The sequence below is a fragment of the Babylonia areolata genome, chromosome 25 (genome assembly GCF_041734735.1).
Source record: "Babylonia areolata isolate BAREFJ2019XMU chromosome 25, ASM4173473v1, whole genome shotgun sequence".
Taxonomy (NCBI): domain Eukaryota; kingdom Metazoa; phylum Mollusca; class Gastropoda; order Neogastropoda; family Buccinidae; genus Babylonia; species Babylonia areolata.
Genome location: NC_134900.1, coordinates 4,845,001 through 4,862,500, shown reverse-complemented (window position 1 = coordinate 4,862,500; position 17,500 = coordinate 4,845,001). Strand labels below are relative to the sequence as shown.

The 17,500-nt window shown below is 47.1% G+C and overlaps 1 protein-coding gene across 1 annotated transcript in view; it reads left to right on the top strand.

Annotated features, from left to right (window-relative positions):
* The window catches only part of LOC143299358 (tubulin alpha-1 chain-like), a 37,572-nt gene that overhangs the window by 12,643 nt on the left and 7,429 nt on the right, over positions 1–17,500 (top strand). The window contains exons 2-3 of the mRNA XM_076612496.1: positions 15,080–15,305; positions 16,059–16,207. Of these exons, the coding sequence (XP_076468611.1) occupies positions 15,080–15,305; positions 16,059–16,207 (375 nt within the window). The remainder of the gene's footprint in view (positions 1–15,079; positions 15,306–16,058; positions 16,208–17,500) is intronic.

The following is a 17,500-nucleotide window of genomic DNA, read 5'->3' as shown; positions in this document are numbered from 1 at the left end:
GTCTGTCTGTCTTCTCTTTTCTTCTTTTCTTTCTTTCTTTCTCCTCGGTCCCTTCCTCCTCTCCATGTATCTTTTTCTCTACCCCCTTCCTCTCTGTCCCCTCTCACAATTCCTTCCCGCTTCTCTCCCTCTTTCTTTCCCCCCCCTCCTCTCTCTCTCTCTGGCTTGCTGTAATCTCTTCTATCTTCTGGATGTTGCCACAGCGTTTTTAGGGACTTTTTCTGTAACAAAGCAGGGCTGAAACAGTACCGGTGGGTTGCGCTTTTGGAACGTTGAATTCTTTGTCTCCTCATCCTCATCTTTTCCCGACTGAAGGTTTTCTTCTCCAGAACAGAGGTGGGTATCATGTATCGCCAGAACTCCCGGCTCATTCACAGTATTCATTAACTTCACAAGCATGATGACGGAATTTTTCTCGGCATGATTTGAAACACATGAGATTGTGAATTCTTGGGGAGAATAACCTTCAGAATTATCTTTCTTGAACGTGAAAGACCTATAGGCGAAAGCGCATTCAAAACGTGTGACATCTTCACAAAGTGTTGGACTGACTCATCAAAAGTCCCCATGGCGAAAGTCCAGTTTCATGAAGGTGTCAAAGCGGACTGATCCGATACACACAACACCATATCTGCTTTCAAAACAAAAAGAGCAGATGAAAAGAGAGCATGGACCCAACGTGCTGGTCAGGCCTTCAGTTGAGAGCCTACCCTTGGTTTGCATGAAATATTAACATGGAATGTAATCAGAATAAAGTGTGCAAAATAAACAAGTCCCTACTGCCCAGGTCCACGACTCCTCTGTCTACAGACAAAATATCCTTACGACAGGATGAAGATCCACAACAAAATAGAAAAAAAAAAAATCCTTTTAATGTTTTAATTCTTCTATTCAAATTAAATTCATTCCTAAATCAAATCACAGCCCTTTACCACCAAGTGTACTTTGTTACGACTTGGCGCTGTGAGCAAGGATGTTTTAATTCTTTATATCTTTTAAGAAAACTTAGCCCCTTACCACGAACTCTAGTACATCTAACCCTCAAGGCCTGACTAAGAGCGTTGGGTTACGCTGCTGGTCAGGCATCTGCTTGGCAGATGTGGTGTAGCGTATATGGATTTGACCGAACGCAGTGACGCCTCCTTGAGCTGCTGATACTGATACTGATATTACATTTAGCTTGGTGTGCCAGTGAATTTTCGCACAACCCACAGAAGAAAAAAAATCACACAGCTTTCTTTTTCTTATGTTTATTTGTTTCCCATCCCGTCTGGCCCGATCCTTCTGCCAGCTTTGTGGGTTACAGACAGCGTCAGTATTAAGTATTTCATCATCCATTCGACATCCCCCGTTGCCATGCAAAACAAACCTTTGTCATCGTAGATAGACAAGGTACAGAGTTAGTCCCCCGTTGCCATGCAAAACAAACCTTTGTCATGGGAGATAGACAAGGTACAGAGTTAGTCCCCCGTTGCCATGCAAAACAAACCTTTGTCATGGGAGATAGACAAGGTACAGAGAGGTGGAGATTTCCATCTGTGCCATTGTCGTGATGTGTGTCTGTATCGGGGGAACGATGCAGATCCATTTGTATTATTTGTTGGTTTTTTTTTCAGTGGTCACAACAGGTATCTCTCGTGTGAAATGTGTGCTGCTCTCTACGGCGACTGGGAGAGTGAATCGCCAAAATGCAGCGCCACCCGGTTTAAAAAAAAAAAAAAAAAAATTTTTATGCCAAGCCGTATTTACTTTCGGTTTCTTCACCTTTATTATGTCCATTCTTTCCTTTTCACTCGTTTTATGTCTGTCTGTCTGTCTCTGTTCCATTGGTCTATTTACACATCTCTCCCTTTCTCCTCTTCTCTCTCTTTTCTTCCTCACACACACACACACACACACACACACACACACACACACACACACCACACACACAAACACACACACACACACACACACACACACACACCACACATACAAACACACACACACCACACACACACCACACACACACCACACACACACACACACACACACACACACACACCACACACACAAACACACACACACACACACACACTCTCTCTCTCTCTCTCCTCTCCCCTTCACCCCCCTTCACTTGTCACTCAATACAGAAAACTAGCCTACCCGATCAGTTTGTTTTGTTTGTGTCTGTGTGAGGATTTTGTTGAGCCATGATGTGCAAGACGAGAAGTGCTTCCCTGCAGTCATCTTCAGAACCAAGTTTCTTTGTGTTGTCTTTTCTGTCTTTGTCTCGTCTTTGTTTGCCCCGCATTTTGTTGTCTGTTCCCGTGCTTCTTTCCTTTGTCTAACGTGGTCTTGTGTTCACCCATCTTTTCCTGGCGTCTTGACTTGGCTTTCGGCTTCGACTTGGACTTGTGTTTTGCGTTTGACTTTGGATTTGCTGCGTCTGTTGCTTTGGAATTGCATTGTTTTTGGACTTTCCTTGTCTTTTGACCTGCCTTGTCTTCTGTTGTCTACTTTGGACTTGGTTTTTGCTCTTGATTTTGGAATTGTCTTGACTTTGGACTTGCTTTTTTGCTTTTGATTTTGGAATTGTCTTGATTTTGGACTTGCTTTTTGCTTTTGATATTGGAATTGTCTTGATTTTGGATTTGGTTTTTGCTTTTGATTTTGGACTTGTCTTGAGTTTGGACTTGCTTTGACTTCAGACTTTTTAACTTTTTTTTTTAATTTTTTTTTAATATACTTTGGTATTGCCTTGGCTTTCGCTTCGACCTTGGACTTTTCAATGCTTTTTATTTTGCTACGTTGTCTTGCATTCCCTTAATCTCTGATTTCATTTTGCTTTTGAATCGCCTTTCTTTGTGTCTTGCCTGTATGTCCTTGCCCTTCGTATTATCTGCAGTCGCCTTGCTTTCTCTCTGGTACACTCGGGTCCTCAGTTATTCAGCCAGTCGATGCACACAGAGATGTGAATAGGTTTGAATCATCAGTCTCAAACACACAGCATGCACACGACCAGATGCGACACAAGCAGTACAATGACACAAATAAACAAGAAAAGGCATGATGAAAGGGAGCGGTAAGGGCAGTGATACCGGTGACACACTTGAACACAGGAGCACGTGAAACAGAGCAGTGGCATGCCACACACATGCCTGGCCTTTTAGCCTACTTGTGTTCCTTTCCTTTGTTTATGATTTTCTTTTTTCCTTCCTTCCTTCCTGTCTTTTTTCTTGTCTCTTTTTTGTCGTTTGACGCCATGTCTGTTCTCTGTTGATTCCACAGATGTACGGTACAAGGGTATGTGGGTAGAGACGAAGGGTTGGTGGGGGAGGAGGGTGAGGGGGGTGAGGTGAGGAACTGACAAACGTGTGGCTTTGATTTACGGAGAAAACAGCACTGGATACCCGTGAGAGAAGAACCCGATGCACACCCCCTCCATGGCCCTGGAATGTTATCTTCTGCTGCTGCTGTGTGTGTGTGTCTTAATTGTTTGTCTGTCCTCCGTCTGCCTGTCTTCTTTCTGTCTTCTGGTCTGTTTGGTCTCTGTCTTTTGTCTGTCTCTCTGTCTTCTATCTTTCTGGTTTCTGTCGGTCTGCCTTCTGTATTATATTTCAGTCTTCAGGATTCCCCCTGTCGGTCTGTGTGCCGGTCTGTCTTCAGTCTGTCTCTCTGTTTTCTATCTCAGGTGTCTGTGTTCTGTCAGTCTGTCTGCCGATCTATCTTCTGTCTGTCTCTCTAGCTCTGTCTTTTGTCTTTCTGTCTTCTGTATTCTCTCTGTCCATCTGTCTTCCGGTCCGTCTTCTGTCTGTCTTATATCTTAGTGTCTTCTGTATTCCGTCTGTCTGTCTGTCTGTCTGTCTGTCTGTCTCTATCTTCACTCTGTCGGTCTATCTCTGTCGGTCTGTCTCTATCTTCACTCCAGGCTGTCGGTCTGTCTCTGTCGGTCTGTCTCTATCTTCACTCCAGGCTGTCGGTCTGTCTCTGTCGGTCTCAGTGTCTCTATCTTCACTCTGTCGGTTTGTCTCTATCTTCACTCTGTCGGTCTGTCTCTATCTTCACTCTGTCGGTTTGTCTCTATCTTCACTCTGTCGGTTTGTCTCTATCTTCACTCTGTCGGTCTGTCTCTATCTTCACTCCAGGCTGTCGGTCTGTCTCTATCTTCACTCTGTCGGTCTGTCTCTATCTTCACTCCAGGCTGTCGGTCTGTCTCTATCGGTCTGTCTCTATCTTCACTCTGTCGGTCTATTTTCTGTCTGTTGGTTGGTCCATCCTCTCTGTCTCTGTGTCGGTCTGTGTCTCTCATCAGTCTCTCCGTGTTCCCTTTTTATCAGTTTCCAATCGTTCAGTTCTCTGGCTGCCAGTTATGATTTCGCCACTGGCACACGACACATTCTGTTTAGTCATCGTGTGACCAACCTGGACGTGGGTGGTGTTTTATTGTTGTTATCTTTGCTTGCACATGGACACATACACACACACGCGCGCGCGTGTGTATGCACACACACACACACACACACACACACACACACACACACACACACACACACACACACACACTTTGTGTAGGGTTCAGGCTCTCTTGGGACGCACCACGTGAAAATAGAGAGAGAGAGAAAGAGGGAGAGAGGGAAGGGTGCACCCTGCTCTTCTCATTCTCTCCCCCCCTCCCTCCCATCCCATCTCCTCTCCGTCCTTTGTAGCGTCTTTTGATTACAAAGTATTTATTCCACCCCCCCACCCCCACCCCCACCCCGCCACCCCCGTCCCCCCGTCCCCAGACCCCCCCCCTCTTCAAAACGGTTCTTGTTTCTTCGACCCCCACGCCCCCCCTCCTCCACTCCTCACACCTCTTCCCTCCTTCCTTTACCTCACCTCCTCCCACCGACTTCCCCGTTCTTCCCCGGCAGCGGCGGGGGGAAATTGAAGCCAGGTGAGCCCCCTCTGGCGGCCATGTTTGTTCTGGCACGTGCTTTGCACGCGCGCCTTTCACCTGGACAAAAGATGAAAAGGGCAAGGTAGGCAGGCTCAGGTGAAGTGTGAGACTCCCCTGTGGTTCCCTCTGCTGCCCGAGGCAACTGAGGGAAGGGGAGAGAGAGAGAGAGAGAGAAAGGAAAAGAAAGTTGGGACTGGAGTGGATGGGTGAAGGAGTGCCTGATAGATACATGGCTGATCAGTCCGACTGGGAACCAGATACTTTGAAGAGAATCGCAGATAGATATACTGACGTACAGACAGAGACTGTAAATATGAAGTGACAACTGATCTGGCATATATATATATATATATATATATATATATATATGTATATATATATATATATGTATATATATATATATATATATATATGTATATATATATATATATATATATATATATATATATATTATGAGAGAGAGAGAGTGTGTGTGTGTGTATGTGAGATAGTGTTTGTAAGAGAGAGAAGGCTTGATGGGAGGGATGGGGGGCACAAATCACCACACCGGCAGTAAGAAATAGATACATAAGTGACTCATTTGAATAGATAACCTGCCTATAAATCATCTTTATAAATAATAACCAACCTGTACATCACTAGTCCTCGTAAATAATAACCTACCTATAAATCAATCATCATGGCCTGGCTTCGCTGACGAAGATCTAGGAAGGGCGTTGTCCACGTCTGATGCAGGCACGCTCATGGCTGACATGAATAATAACCTACCTATAATCATCCTTGTAAATAATAACCTACCTATTAATCAACCTTGTAAATAAGTAACCTACCTATAAATCATCCCCGTAAATAATAACCTACCTATAAATCATAATTGTGTTTGACTGAACCAGCGACAAATAGAATCACATCACAAAACAAGTCCACGTAGAACGTTCACGTCCACACCGACACACATCATCGGAGCACGCAGTTGTTCTTCACACAAACAACGACTTGGATGCTTTCCATTTGACACAGACGGAAGCGAAAGAGAAACAGACAGCAGAGGTGTGATGGGTGAGAGAGAACGGCGTGTGTGTGTGTGTGTGTGTGTGTGTGTGTGTGGATGGTTGGAGGTGGGGTACGGAGTTTGGGAAGGGCGGAGCGGGCGTGGGGATAACGGAGAATGAGGATGTTGGCAACGGTTGTTACGCGAAAAGCAACATTGAGAGAATTGACGTGGAATGACTGCCACTCCTGTTCCTGACTGGGAGCCGAGTTGAGAAAGAAAACCTTGATTACTGAAAGAATGCAGCAGTGTAGCCAGACACTGTGTGTAGGTGGTGGCTTGCTTGTGCCGGCGTGTGTGCGCGTGTGTTTTATCTGTGCGTTTGTGAGTGTGATCACACTTAATTTACACATCTAGGCGTACATGGCGCGCGCGCGCTTATTCATTTGTAGACAAACACAGTGTCATGCATGCATGTGTGTTCGTATGCACACACACACACACACACACACACACACACACACACACACACACACACACACACACACACACACACCACACACCACACCACACCACACCACACCACACCACACACACACACACACACACACACACACACACACATACACCACACACACACACACACACACACACACACACACACACACACACACACACACACACACAGAGTTTCAGTCTCTCTGTCTGACTCTCTCTCTCTCTCTCAGCTACACACATCATCATTCTCAGTCATCATGTCGTCACTATTTTCATCAACAGGAGGCGAAATTCGCAAAAACAATCACCACAAAAAACACACACAATATTATTTAAACTTTGGCTATCCTTTACATTGTGGGAGGATAAGGAGGGGCGGGGGTTTGTGAGTTAAAAATAGCCGTTGACAGTTCGTTAGCTGGCTCTGGCAGAGCTCCTGGGTCAGAACAGGTAGGTCACCTGATAGGGAAAGGCTGGAACACGGACAGTATTCCAGTGTTTTGATCATTTAAATCACCACGCCCAGAAACCTATTTAGAGAACAGACGCTTTATAGATTCACATTATTATTATTATTGTTGTTGCTGCAGTGGTTGTTGCTCCTGCTACTGCTCATTTAACTGCCTTTCTGACACGAGAGACAGAAACATTATCTTCAACATTCAAGTTCATTTTCCCGATTTGTCATCGAGAAAATCCAATAATGGATTCAGTATTTAAAAAAAAAAGAAAAAGTCAGTCCGGCTCCACTAATGATAGAACACAACAGAAAACTGATGAGGTGGAAACTTGGAGGGGGTTGTGTGTGGTGGATGACAACTTAAGACAGAACGGTGAGGGATGGTGTGTGTGTGTGTGTGGGGGGGGGGGGGGGGGGGGGGTGAGGGAAATGAGGGAGGGGTGTGGAGGACAAAGGTGGAAGGTGTGGAAGATGGAAGAGAAGACTGGGGAACACGTTGCAAAGCCCACCAGTCATTGACGTCTGCTCCATGCTTTTCCCTCGAGGCGCTGGCAGCTGCTGGCATCCCTGTCTGCAGAGACCCGGCTTGTTGGGGGGGGGGGGGGGGGGTGAAGCGGACTGGTGGTGTGTGGAGGGGTGGGGTGGGGGGGGTTGGCGCAGGGATCTAGAGAGTCGATCCTCTACATGACCCGATGTGACCCTATCCGTTGTTGAGTCTGGCATTGTGAAGCACTAAGCACTGCCATCTGTTTCCATGGGGTTCGTACTGCGCAGCAAGGATTGAGAAAGAAAACAGAAACAGTAACTGCAACATCGAAAAGGACAACATTTACCGCAACATTCACAAAGAAAACAGCAGCAGCAGCAGCAGCAGCAGCAGTAGCAAGGCATCAAAAGAAAACAGCGTATATCTTAGAAGCAATAACAAGATGACGATAACAACACTCAAGAAAGAGAGGTTTTTGTGCTCGTGTTTCAGGCTTTGCGCCACAGCCCTAAGCCATACCATGCCAGCCTCCGCAGCAACAGCTTTCTCCTTTTGGCTCTTCGGCTCTCTCTCTTTTGGCTCTCCTGTCTATCCACATTGTTGAAGATTCACCGAGTTTTCGGACGCTGTCCTGTTTATATACTCGACGATGACGACGAGGCTATGCCAGAGAAATGTTGAAGTTGATAACATTCAGTGACGTTGTGCATTAGCCCCGTTGAAATTGATAACAAAAGCCGCAGACTCATTGCAATTGATAACAATGACGCCACGCCATAGACTCATTGCAATTGATAACAATGACGTAACGCCGCAGACTCATTGCAATTGATAACAATGGCGCCACGCCGCAGACTCATTGCAATTGATAACAATGACGTAACGCCGCAGACTCATTACAATTGATAACAATGACGTAACGCCGCAGACTCATTGCAATTGATAACAATGACGTAACGCCGCAGACTCATTGCAATTGATAACAATGACGTAACGCCGCAGACTAATTGCAATTGATAACAATGACGTAACGCCGCAGACTAATTGCAATTGATAACAATGACGTAACGCCGCAGACTCATTGCAATTGATAACAATGACGCCACGCCGCAGACTCATTGCAATTGATAACAATGACGTAACGCCGCAGACTCATTGCAATTGATAACAATGACGTAACGCCGCAGACTCATTGCAATTGATAACAATGACGCCACGCCGCAGACTCATTGCAATTGATAACAATGACGTAACGCCGCAGATCGTTGAAGTTGATAAGTGACGTCACGTCGCAGATCCGTTGAACAGTGACGTTACTCCGCTGAAGTTGATAGCAATAACGTAACGCCAAAGATCCGTTGAATACGATAACGATGACGTCACCCCGCAGATCCGTTGATGTTGAATTCAGCCTTCCGGGCTTGTAGTGTTAACCTTCCCTTGACGTATGATTCCTGGCGCCACCACCCAGGCCCGAGAGATACCGACAGGTCTGCAGGTATTTGGGTAAAGTTCAGCACCACAGACTGGCCTTGAGGCGAACTGAAGAACTGACATCGCTGTAGTCCAGCACCGCGAGATAATTATACTGAGCCTCCTCCTCCCCCCCCCTGCCCTACCCTGCCAACCCCTCCTAACCCCCACCCCCAGCCCACAACCCCCAAAAAGTTATAAAAAAAACCCCACCCCAAAAAGCCCCCGAAAACCTTACAGTGATACTGAGACCAGCAATTCCTGATATTTGGGCCGAAAACCACACGCTGCTGTTAGGACCGAAAATCCTACATTGATATTATAGTCCCCAACAGCACAGTGGTATTGATGCCGAAAACCTTCGGGTGATACACTTCTGGGCCCGAAAACCCCTCCAGGTCCGAATGTAAATCTGGGGTACTGACGAGGATGGAACCCATACACTCACAGCCCCTGCCCACAACGCTAACCACTGCACCATGGCGCCTGTGGCAGAAACAGCACTGCTTTCGTAGGATCGTGAGTGGGTGGTAACAAGGAATGTGAAGCAAGACATCATAACTGACAGTCATCACTGAACTAGACTCCCACTCAGTGCCAGAAACAAACCCCGAACCCCAGCATCACACGTGTCAGAAAGAAGATTGATGACATTGACGTGAGTGGAGCGGAAACGGAAACAGACACACAATGCTTCTGGTGAAACGGGAACCGGTTTGTGTGATCCACCCCCATAATCTTATATATGTCAGCGATACGTTTCTAGTGGCACAGTCAGCTATATGACCCGAGTTTGTCTGCCATCCATTCTTTTGTCTAAATACATCAGTGACAACAATATTTCTGGTCGGAGTTATCTTTCGAACTTGAGTTTCAGTGCGATCCACCCCGTACATTTAACCAGGGTATATCTGTTTTGTTGATCCTTTCGCACACACTGTTTATCCTGGCACCTGGCCTCGGTGTCTAATCTTACGTTCCTGACAGACAGCTGAAGGCAATGGTTTTACACCCTCCCGCCACTCTTCCTCCACGTACCTTTCTCAGTCCCGTGAAGTTTATTGTCTTTAGTCAGTGTCTTCTCCCCTCACTCCCACTCCCACACACTGCTAACACAGCCCTGTGGCCTCCTTGTTCACCTTGACGTCTTCATGGCTGTGCATCTGTGCTTCAAGGACTCTGTGAGGAATAAACACAAGGAACTGATGAAAATGTTAGGTCTATGCTATAAATTGAAATACGCACGCATATGCGTGCGAATACACGCACGCACACATCTCACACACAAACTCAGCAAGCCGGCACACACACACACACACACACACACACACACACACACTGACACTGACACTCACACATGCGCGCGAGGGCACACGCGCACGCACCGGCTCACCTCTCTCTCTCGCACATCCACACGTTGCGCACAAATAAATAGTTGTGCAATTAAACGATAATCCGTATGCAGGACATGATATATTTATAAACGATTCGGAATAAACCCAACAAACTTCAAACATGTGTAAGTTTGCCTCTTTCAGAAATCGTAGGCTAAGGCAGTACATTCGACAAATATTTTCAAAACTCCGTAGGGAGTACAACTGATTTGTCGATAATGCAAACATACAAATGTAATTCTGGATAGCAAAAACCCGAAGATAGCTTTTGGTAATTTTCCATAGGGTTGGAGAGTTCGGAGCCGTTGCCAATAAATTCCTCTGATTCTGGATAGTGAGAATTTTGTATACGTGTAGCTTTTGTCTTCTTTTGCATTAACAGTGAACATTTTAAAACATCTTCGCAGTAAGAACATTTTAAAACTTCTTCGCAGTAAGAACATCTTCTACCCAAGACCTGTTCGCATTAAGAACATCAGTTTTAAAACCTCTTTGCAGTAACAGCAAATAAAACCCCTTCGCAGCAACAAGAGTTTAAAACTCCTTTCAGTCGCAGTAATACCAGTGTAAACCTCGGCTTTCGCAGTAACAGCAGTTTAAAACCCCTCTTGCAGTAACAGCAGTTTAAACCCTCTCAGTCGCAGAAACAGTCAGCAGTTGAAAAACGAATCAAGACACTTTTCACTTCTTTTGCACTGCCATGATTATTGCAAAACATGCTCAAGGTGCAAGAGGTGCGTGAAATGCCAAACCCGGATAAATCAGCCAAGCGCTAAACGCAGATACTGAATGTTGACATACACTCTGTACCCGCATGTCAGCAGGCAGCCTCGGAGGTGCAACCAGCGCGTGCACGTGTGCCTCAAAGAACCATCACTCACTGCAGACATCGGTGCGGGGAGTTAGGTACCTGTACTCATGCGAAGAGCCTGAGCCTGCGGGATGCCTCCATGTTGTGCCGATGAGTGGAAATGGTGCGGCATCATGATAGAGAGAACACAACATTGATACTTACGTATCGCCTGTCTTCTGGCAGAGACCAAACTCTAAACACGAGTGTATATGTGGGTAAAGGGAGCGGCATGTAGGTAGCAACAACACTGACAGCCCAGGTGTGCATGGAGGGAACGGTATGCAGGGGAACAACAACAACATATCCCCACTTGTGCATGAAGGGAACGGTACAGTGCAGGGAACAACATATCTCCAGGTGCCAACAACAACATATCCCCACTTGTGCATGAAGGGAACGGTACAGTGCAGGGAACAACATATCTCCAGGTGCCAACAACAACATATCCCCACTTGTGCATGAAGGGAACGGTACAGTGCAGGGAACAACATATCTCCAGGTGCCAACAACAACATATCCCCACTTGTGCATGAAGGGAACGGTGCAGTGCAGGGAACAACATATCTCCAGGTGCCAGCAACAACATATCCCCACTTGTTCATGAAGGGAACGGTACAGTGCAGGGAACAACATATCTCCAGCTGCCAACAACAACATATCCCCACTTGTTCATGAAGGGAACGGTACAGTGCAGGGAACAACATATCTCCAGGTGCCAACAACAACATATCCCCACTTGTTCATGAAGGGAACGGTGCAGTACAGGGAACAACATATCTCCAGCTGCCAACAACAACATATCCCCACTTGTTCATGAAGGGAACGGTACAGTGCAGGGAACAACATATCTCCAGGTGCCAGCAACAACATATCCCCACTTGTGCATGAAGGGAACGGTGCAGTGCAGGGAACAACATATCTCCAGGTGACAACAACAACATATCCCCACTTGTGCATGAAGGGAACGGTACAGTGCAGGGAACAACATATCTCCAGGTGACAACAACAACATATCCCCACTTGTGCATGAAGGGAACGGTGCAGTGCAGGGAACAACATATCTCCATGTGCCTCTGAGTTCTGGCCAGCCCTTTAACCCCTTAAACTCTGAACCTTGGCGATATGAGATTAGCTTGAAGTGCAGTTACTACTTTATGTGTACCTTTGGATGTGCCACCTCTCAGTGAGGTGACAGCCTTTCAGGCTGACGAGCATACTCGAAAGCAGCAGCCAAAGGGTTAACCCCTAAGAAAAGAATGAATGAAAAGCACCAACACCACACTACAATCCACACCACACTGAAAAAAATTCGTAGTTAAACCCCATTGACCTGTTTACTAAACAATGCATCTTAGTAGTTAAACCTCGCTGGTTTTTACAGTTTTTTTAGTCCACTACTTTTTGCAATGAAAATGTATCATGCAAGGCATATTTTTACCGCGCAAGGAAAAGAGTTAATGAAGAGAAGAGTACGGTTCGGGTTGGCGTTTTGTAGTTTCCTGTGCTGGCAAGTTAAAACACTTCTTGGGCCATCTGGTTTTCGTTGGGTAAGACAAGGAGACTGCCTTCCCTTTCATAGTATGATAACGAGAAGGAAGGAGATTTGTGATTGGACCAATTAGCCGAACACGGCAGTGCTGGGCCTGTCTGTTGGTTCGCTGCTGTCAGTGGAGACGAAGGATGGTTTTGGTCAGAAGGGGGCGCTGTGTGCGTCTTTAAAGGTTTCCGGCAGTTTACATGACACTAATTAAAAGAGAAACTCAGTTTTCTTTCTGCACTCAACCCTGCACTATCAGACTGCCTATCTTTACGTGCCTCTGTTTCTGTCTCTGTCTGCTCGTGTGTCTCTCTATGAGTCTGTCTGTCTGTCTGTATCTATCTCTGTTTTTGTCTCTATCTCTGTATGTTTCTCTCTCCTCTCTCAGTCCCTCTCTATGGTCATGCAATGTCTAAATGTCTGTTAACTTAAATAATGTTAGTATGTGTGTTATTTATTTATTTATTTAATTGATTGTACCGTTTTCTTCATAGAGTGACAGAACGGTTATTATAATGTTGATTGCTTTAAGCTCATAATTGTCAGTTCTTAGAATGTTTTTATACATTATGAAAAGCGTATAGGAATGTAACTTCGTTCGTGTGCTGCAACCGCCATATTCACTCGTCTATTACACGAGTGGGCTTTTACGTGTATGGCCGTTTTTATCCCGCCATGTAGGCAGCCATACTCCGCTTACGGGGGGGTGCATGCTGGGCGTGTTCTTGTTTCCATAACCCACCGAACGCTGACATGGATTACAGGATCTTTAACGTGCGTATTTGATCTTCTGGGTGCGTATACACACGATTCGACGAATGGGGTTCAGCCACTAGCAGGTCTGCACATTATGTTGACCTGGGAGATCGGAAAAATCTCCACCCTTTACCCACCAGGCGCCGTTACCGAGGTTCGAACCTGGGACCCTCAGATTGAAAGTTCAACCCTTTAACCACTTTAACCACACAGCTATTGTAACTTCAAATAGCACACGCAACAATGAAGTCTCTTTTGGAGGCCTTCACCTTGGAACAACCTTCTTACAACAAGCACCTGAGCACAGAAAGAGGCGAAAATAGCCATTAAGACAAAACGTTTGAAACGTCAAAAAGCAGAAATAGCTTAGGTTTATTTTGAGCATGGGAGTTGTTTTCGTTTTTAACAGTTTGAGTCCAACCCTCTTTTTTTTGTCTGTGTCTGTCTGTCTGTCAACCTATATGCATGTATGTCTTTCTTTCTGTGTGTGTGTGTGTGTGTGTGTGTGTGTGTGTGTGTGTGTGTGTGTGTGTGTGTGTGTGCGTGCGTGCGTGCGTGTGTGTGTGTGTGTGTGTGTGTGTTCCTTCCTTTGCTCCCCCTCTGTGCTTTACTGTATTGTCTGAGTGCTTGTCTATCCCCACTTTTTCACCGTCCTCCAACCTACCCTGGACTCTCCTTCCCATATTCCTCCATCTGTCCGCCCACCCCCTCCTTCCTAAAGCAACCGACGTGATCCTCCACCTCCCTTTTGTCCACAGTGTGAGTGGATCTCCCCCTTCCTGCCTCTGCCCCCACCCCCACACCATCTCCTTCCTAAAGCAACCGACGTGATCCTCCACCTCCCTTTTGTCCACAGTGTGAGTGGATCTCCCCCTTCCTCCCTCTGTCCACAGTGTGAGTGGATCTCCCCCTTCCTCCCTCTGTCCACAGTGTGAGTGGATCTCCCCCTTCCTCCCTCTGTCCACAGTGTGAATGGATCTTCCCCTTCCTTCCTCTGTCCACAGTGTGAATGGATCTTCCCCTTCCTTCCTCTGTCCACAGTGTGAGTGGATCTCCCCTTCCTCCCTCTGTCCACAGTGTGAGTGGATCTCCCCCTCCCCCCCTCTGTCCACAGTGTGAGTGGATCTCCCCCTTCCTCCCTCTGTCCACAGTGTGAGTGGATCTCCCCTTCCTCCCTCTGTCCTCAGTGTGAGTGGATCTCCCCCTTCCTCCCTCTGTTCACAGTGTGAGTGGATCTCCCCTTCCTCCCTCTGTCCACAGTGTGAGTGGATCTCCCCCTTCCTCCCTCTGTCCACAGTGTGAGTGGATCTCCCCCTTCCTCCCTCTGTCCACAGTGTGAGTGGATCTCCCCCTTCCTCCCTCTGTCCACCCACATCATCCTAAAGCAGCTGACGTCATCCTCCACCACCCCTCCCCGTCCCCCTTTGTCCACAACGTCAGTGGATCTTTCCCTTACTCCCATAATCCCCCCTCTGCCCCGCCCATATTCCCCCCTCTGCCCCGCCCATATTCCCCCCTCTGCCCCGCCCATATTCCCCCCTCTGCCCCGCCCATATTCCTCCCTCTGCCCCGCCCATATTCCTCCCTCTGCCCCGCCCATATTCCCCCCTCTTCCCCGCCCATATTCCTCCCTCTACCTCGCCGACTCCACCACCCCATACCCCTTCCTAAAACAGCTGAGCCATCCTCCACCTCTCTTTTGTCCACAGCGTGAGTGTATCTCCATCCACGTGGGCCAGGCCGGCGTGCAGATCGGCAACGCGTGCTGGGAGCTGTACTGCCTGGAGCATGGCATCCACCCCAACGGCCACATGGAGGACCTCAAGGCCGCCATGGCCAACGGCGATGAGTCCTTCAACACCTTCTTCTCCGAGACCTCCATGGGCAAGCACGTGCCGCGCGCCGTCTACGTGGATCTGGAGCCCAGCGTAGTGGGTGAGCTGGGTGGTGGGGAGGGGGGTTGAAAGAGGGTGTTGTGGGGGTAGGGGGGGGGGAGAGTAGAGGTGCAGAAATGTCACCGTGTGTGTGTTAGTGTGTGTGTGTTAGTGTGTTAGTGTGTGTGTGTGTGTGTGTGTGTGTGTGTGTGTGTGTGTGTGTGTTTGACTTGCAGGCTACACCAGCACCACGACCATCACCACCACCACCTTTTTTTTCGTTGTCCTTCATACTATGTTTCTCTCTTTGTCTCTTTCTCCCACTTCCCCCTTCTCTCCTTCCCTATTCTGTGTCTGTTTTATGATCTGGTTGGTTATTTCATTTCTTGCGGTATTTCTTTCATTTTTTCTGGTTCCATTTTCCGTTTCGAGGGCTGGATAAAAAAAGCAGTTGTTTGCTTATTCTGTTACCCTCAAAAATATGATTCATTGATTTATCCATTCTCTCTCTCTCTCTCTGTGTGTGTGTGTGTGTGTGTGTGTGTGTGTGTCCATATCACTCTTTCTCTCTATCTGTACATCCTCGCTCGCTCTCTCTGGCTCCCTCTCTCACTCTTTCTCCGTCTCTGTCTGTACATTACATCCTCGCTCGCTTTCAGTCTTCTCCCCATCTTCATAATCTCTCCGCCCTCCTGCATCCTACTCTGACCTGCTGACACGCACTGTTCTGAACGATTCTGTTGTTTGGGGGCAGTGTAGTCCAGACACGTTGTTTAAGATGAGATATGTTCAGTGAACGTGTCGCCCTTTACAGACGAGGTGCGCACGGGTCCCTACAGACAGCTGTTCCACCCCGAGCAGCTCATCTCGGGCAAGGAGGACGCCGCCAACAACTATGCCCGCGGACACTACACTGTGGGCAAGGAGATCGTTGACCTCGTGCTGGACAGGATCAGAAAGATGGTGGGTGAAAGAGGAATTAATAGAAGGTTGGTTGATTGATTCATAAGGATACTTACATAACGCCACAGGATCAGAAAGATGGTGGGTGAAAGAGGAATTAACAGAAGGTTGGTTGATTGATTCATAAGGATACTTATTTAGCGCCACAGGATCAGAAAGATGGTGGGTGAAAGAGGAATTAACAGAAGGTTGGTTGATTGATTCATAAGGATACTTATTTAGCGCCACAGGATCAGAAAGATGGTGGGTGAAAGAGGAATTAACAGAAGGTTGGTTGATTGATTCATAAGGATACTTATATAACGCCACAGGATCAGAAAGATGGTGGGTGAAAGAGAGAAGATTGATTGGTTGATTAATGTGGATACTTACACAGAGCCTATTCTCATTAAAGAGACCAAGCTCAAGCACAACATATTGCCTTCTTGGGTTGAGCCAACTGTGACAGCTGCGTTTCGGAGTTCATCATTCGTTTTCAGTGTCATTTATTCAGGCTTCAGTCATTCGCACGCACGCACGCACGCACGCGCGCTCGCTCGCTCGCTCACACACACACACACACACACACACACACACACACACACACACACACACACACACACACAGATATCTGTATATATTCGAGTACATTTCAATACGAAGTTTTGCCAGGAACGACTCTCTTGTTGCCTTGGGTTCATTTATGTACGCAAAGTGCATGCTACATACTTGTTTGGTTCTTGTATTTGGTTTGGTGAGGGCGTCGTTGTTAGCGGGAGTGGAGTCCAGCGTGTATGCATCTCCTGAATGTGTAGTCAACAAACACAATTTTCATACCAACGCTGTGTGCAGACAAAACCAATGTACACACGAACAGGTGATGATTAACCCTCTGTGTGCTGTGTGTAGACCATTACGTGATGATTTACCCTCACACTGCAATCTGCGCCGGAGCGTCGTGACAGAAGCGGTCCGGAGTTGGAGGACTCTGATTCAGTGTTCACCAGCGATCGGGGTTCGAGGCTCCAGTTTCTGCACGGTGTTGGGAAAGGCACTTTATTTGCCTTACTCTGCCCAGGTGTTTATAGGTACCTTACATCGGCTGGGGACGATTAAAACGGTGGAAGGGGAAGATTGGGCCTTGCCTTCCTATGCCGTGCCATAGACACCGTGTATATGGGTTCACTGGGACCTTTAACTATAAACCCTTTAATGTTATGTGCAGGCGGACCAGTATGCAAACCAACGTGTGATGATTAACCCTCTGTGAACTGTGTACAGACAGACCATGTGGTTATCCAGTGGTGTGCTGTG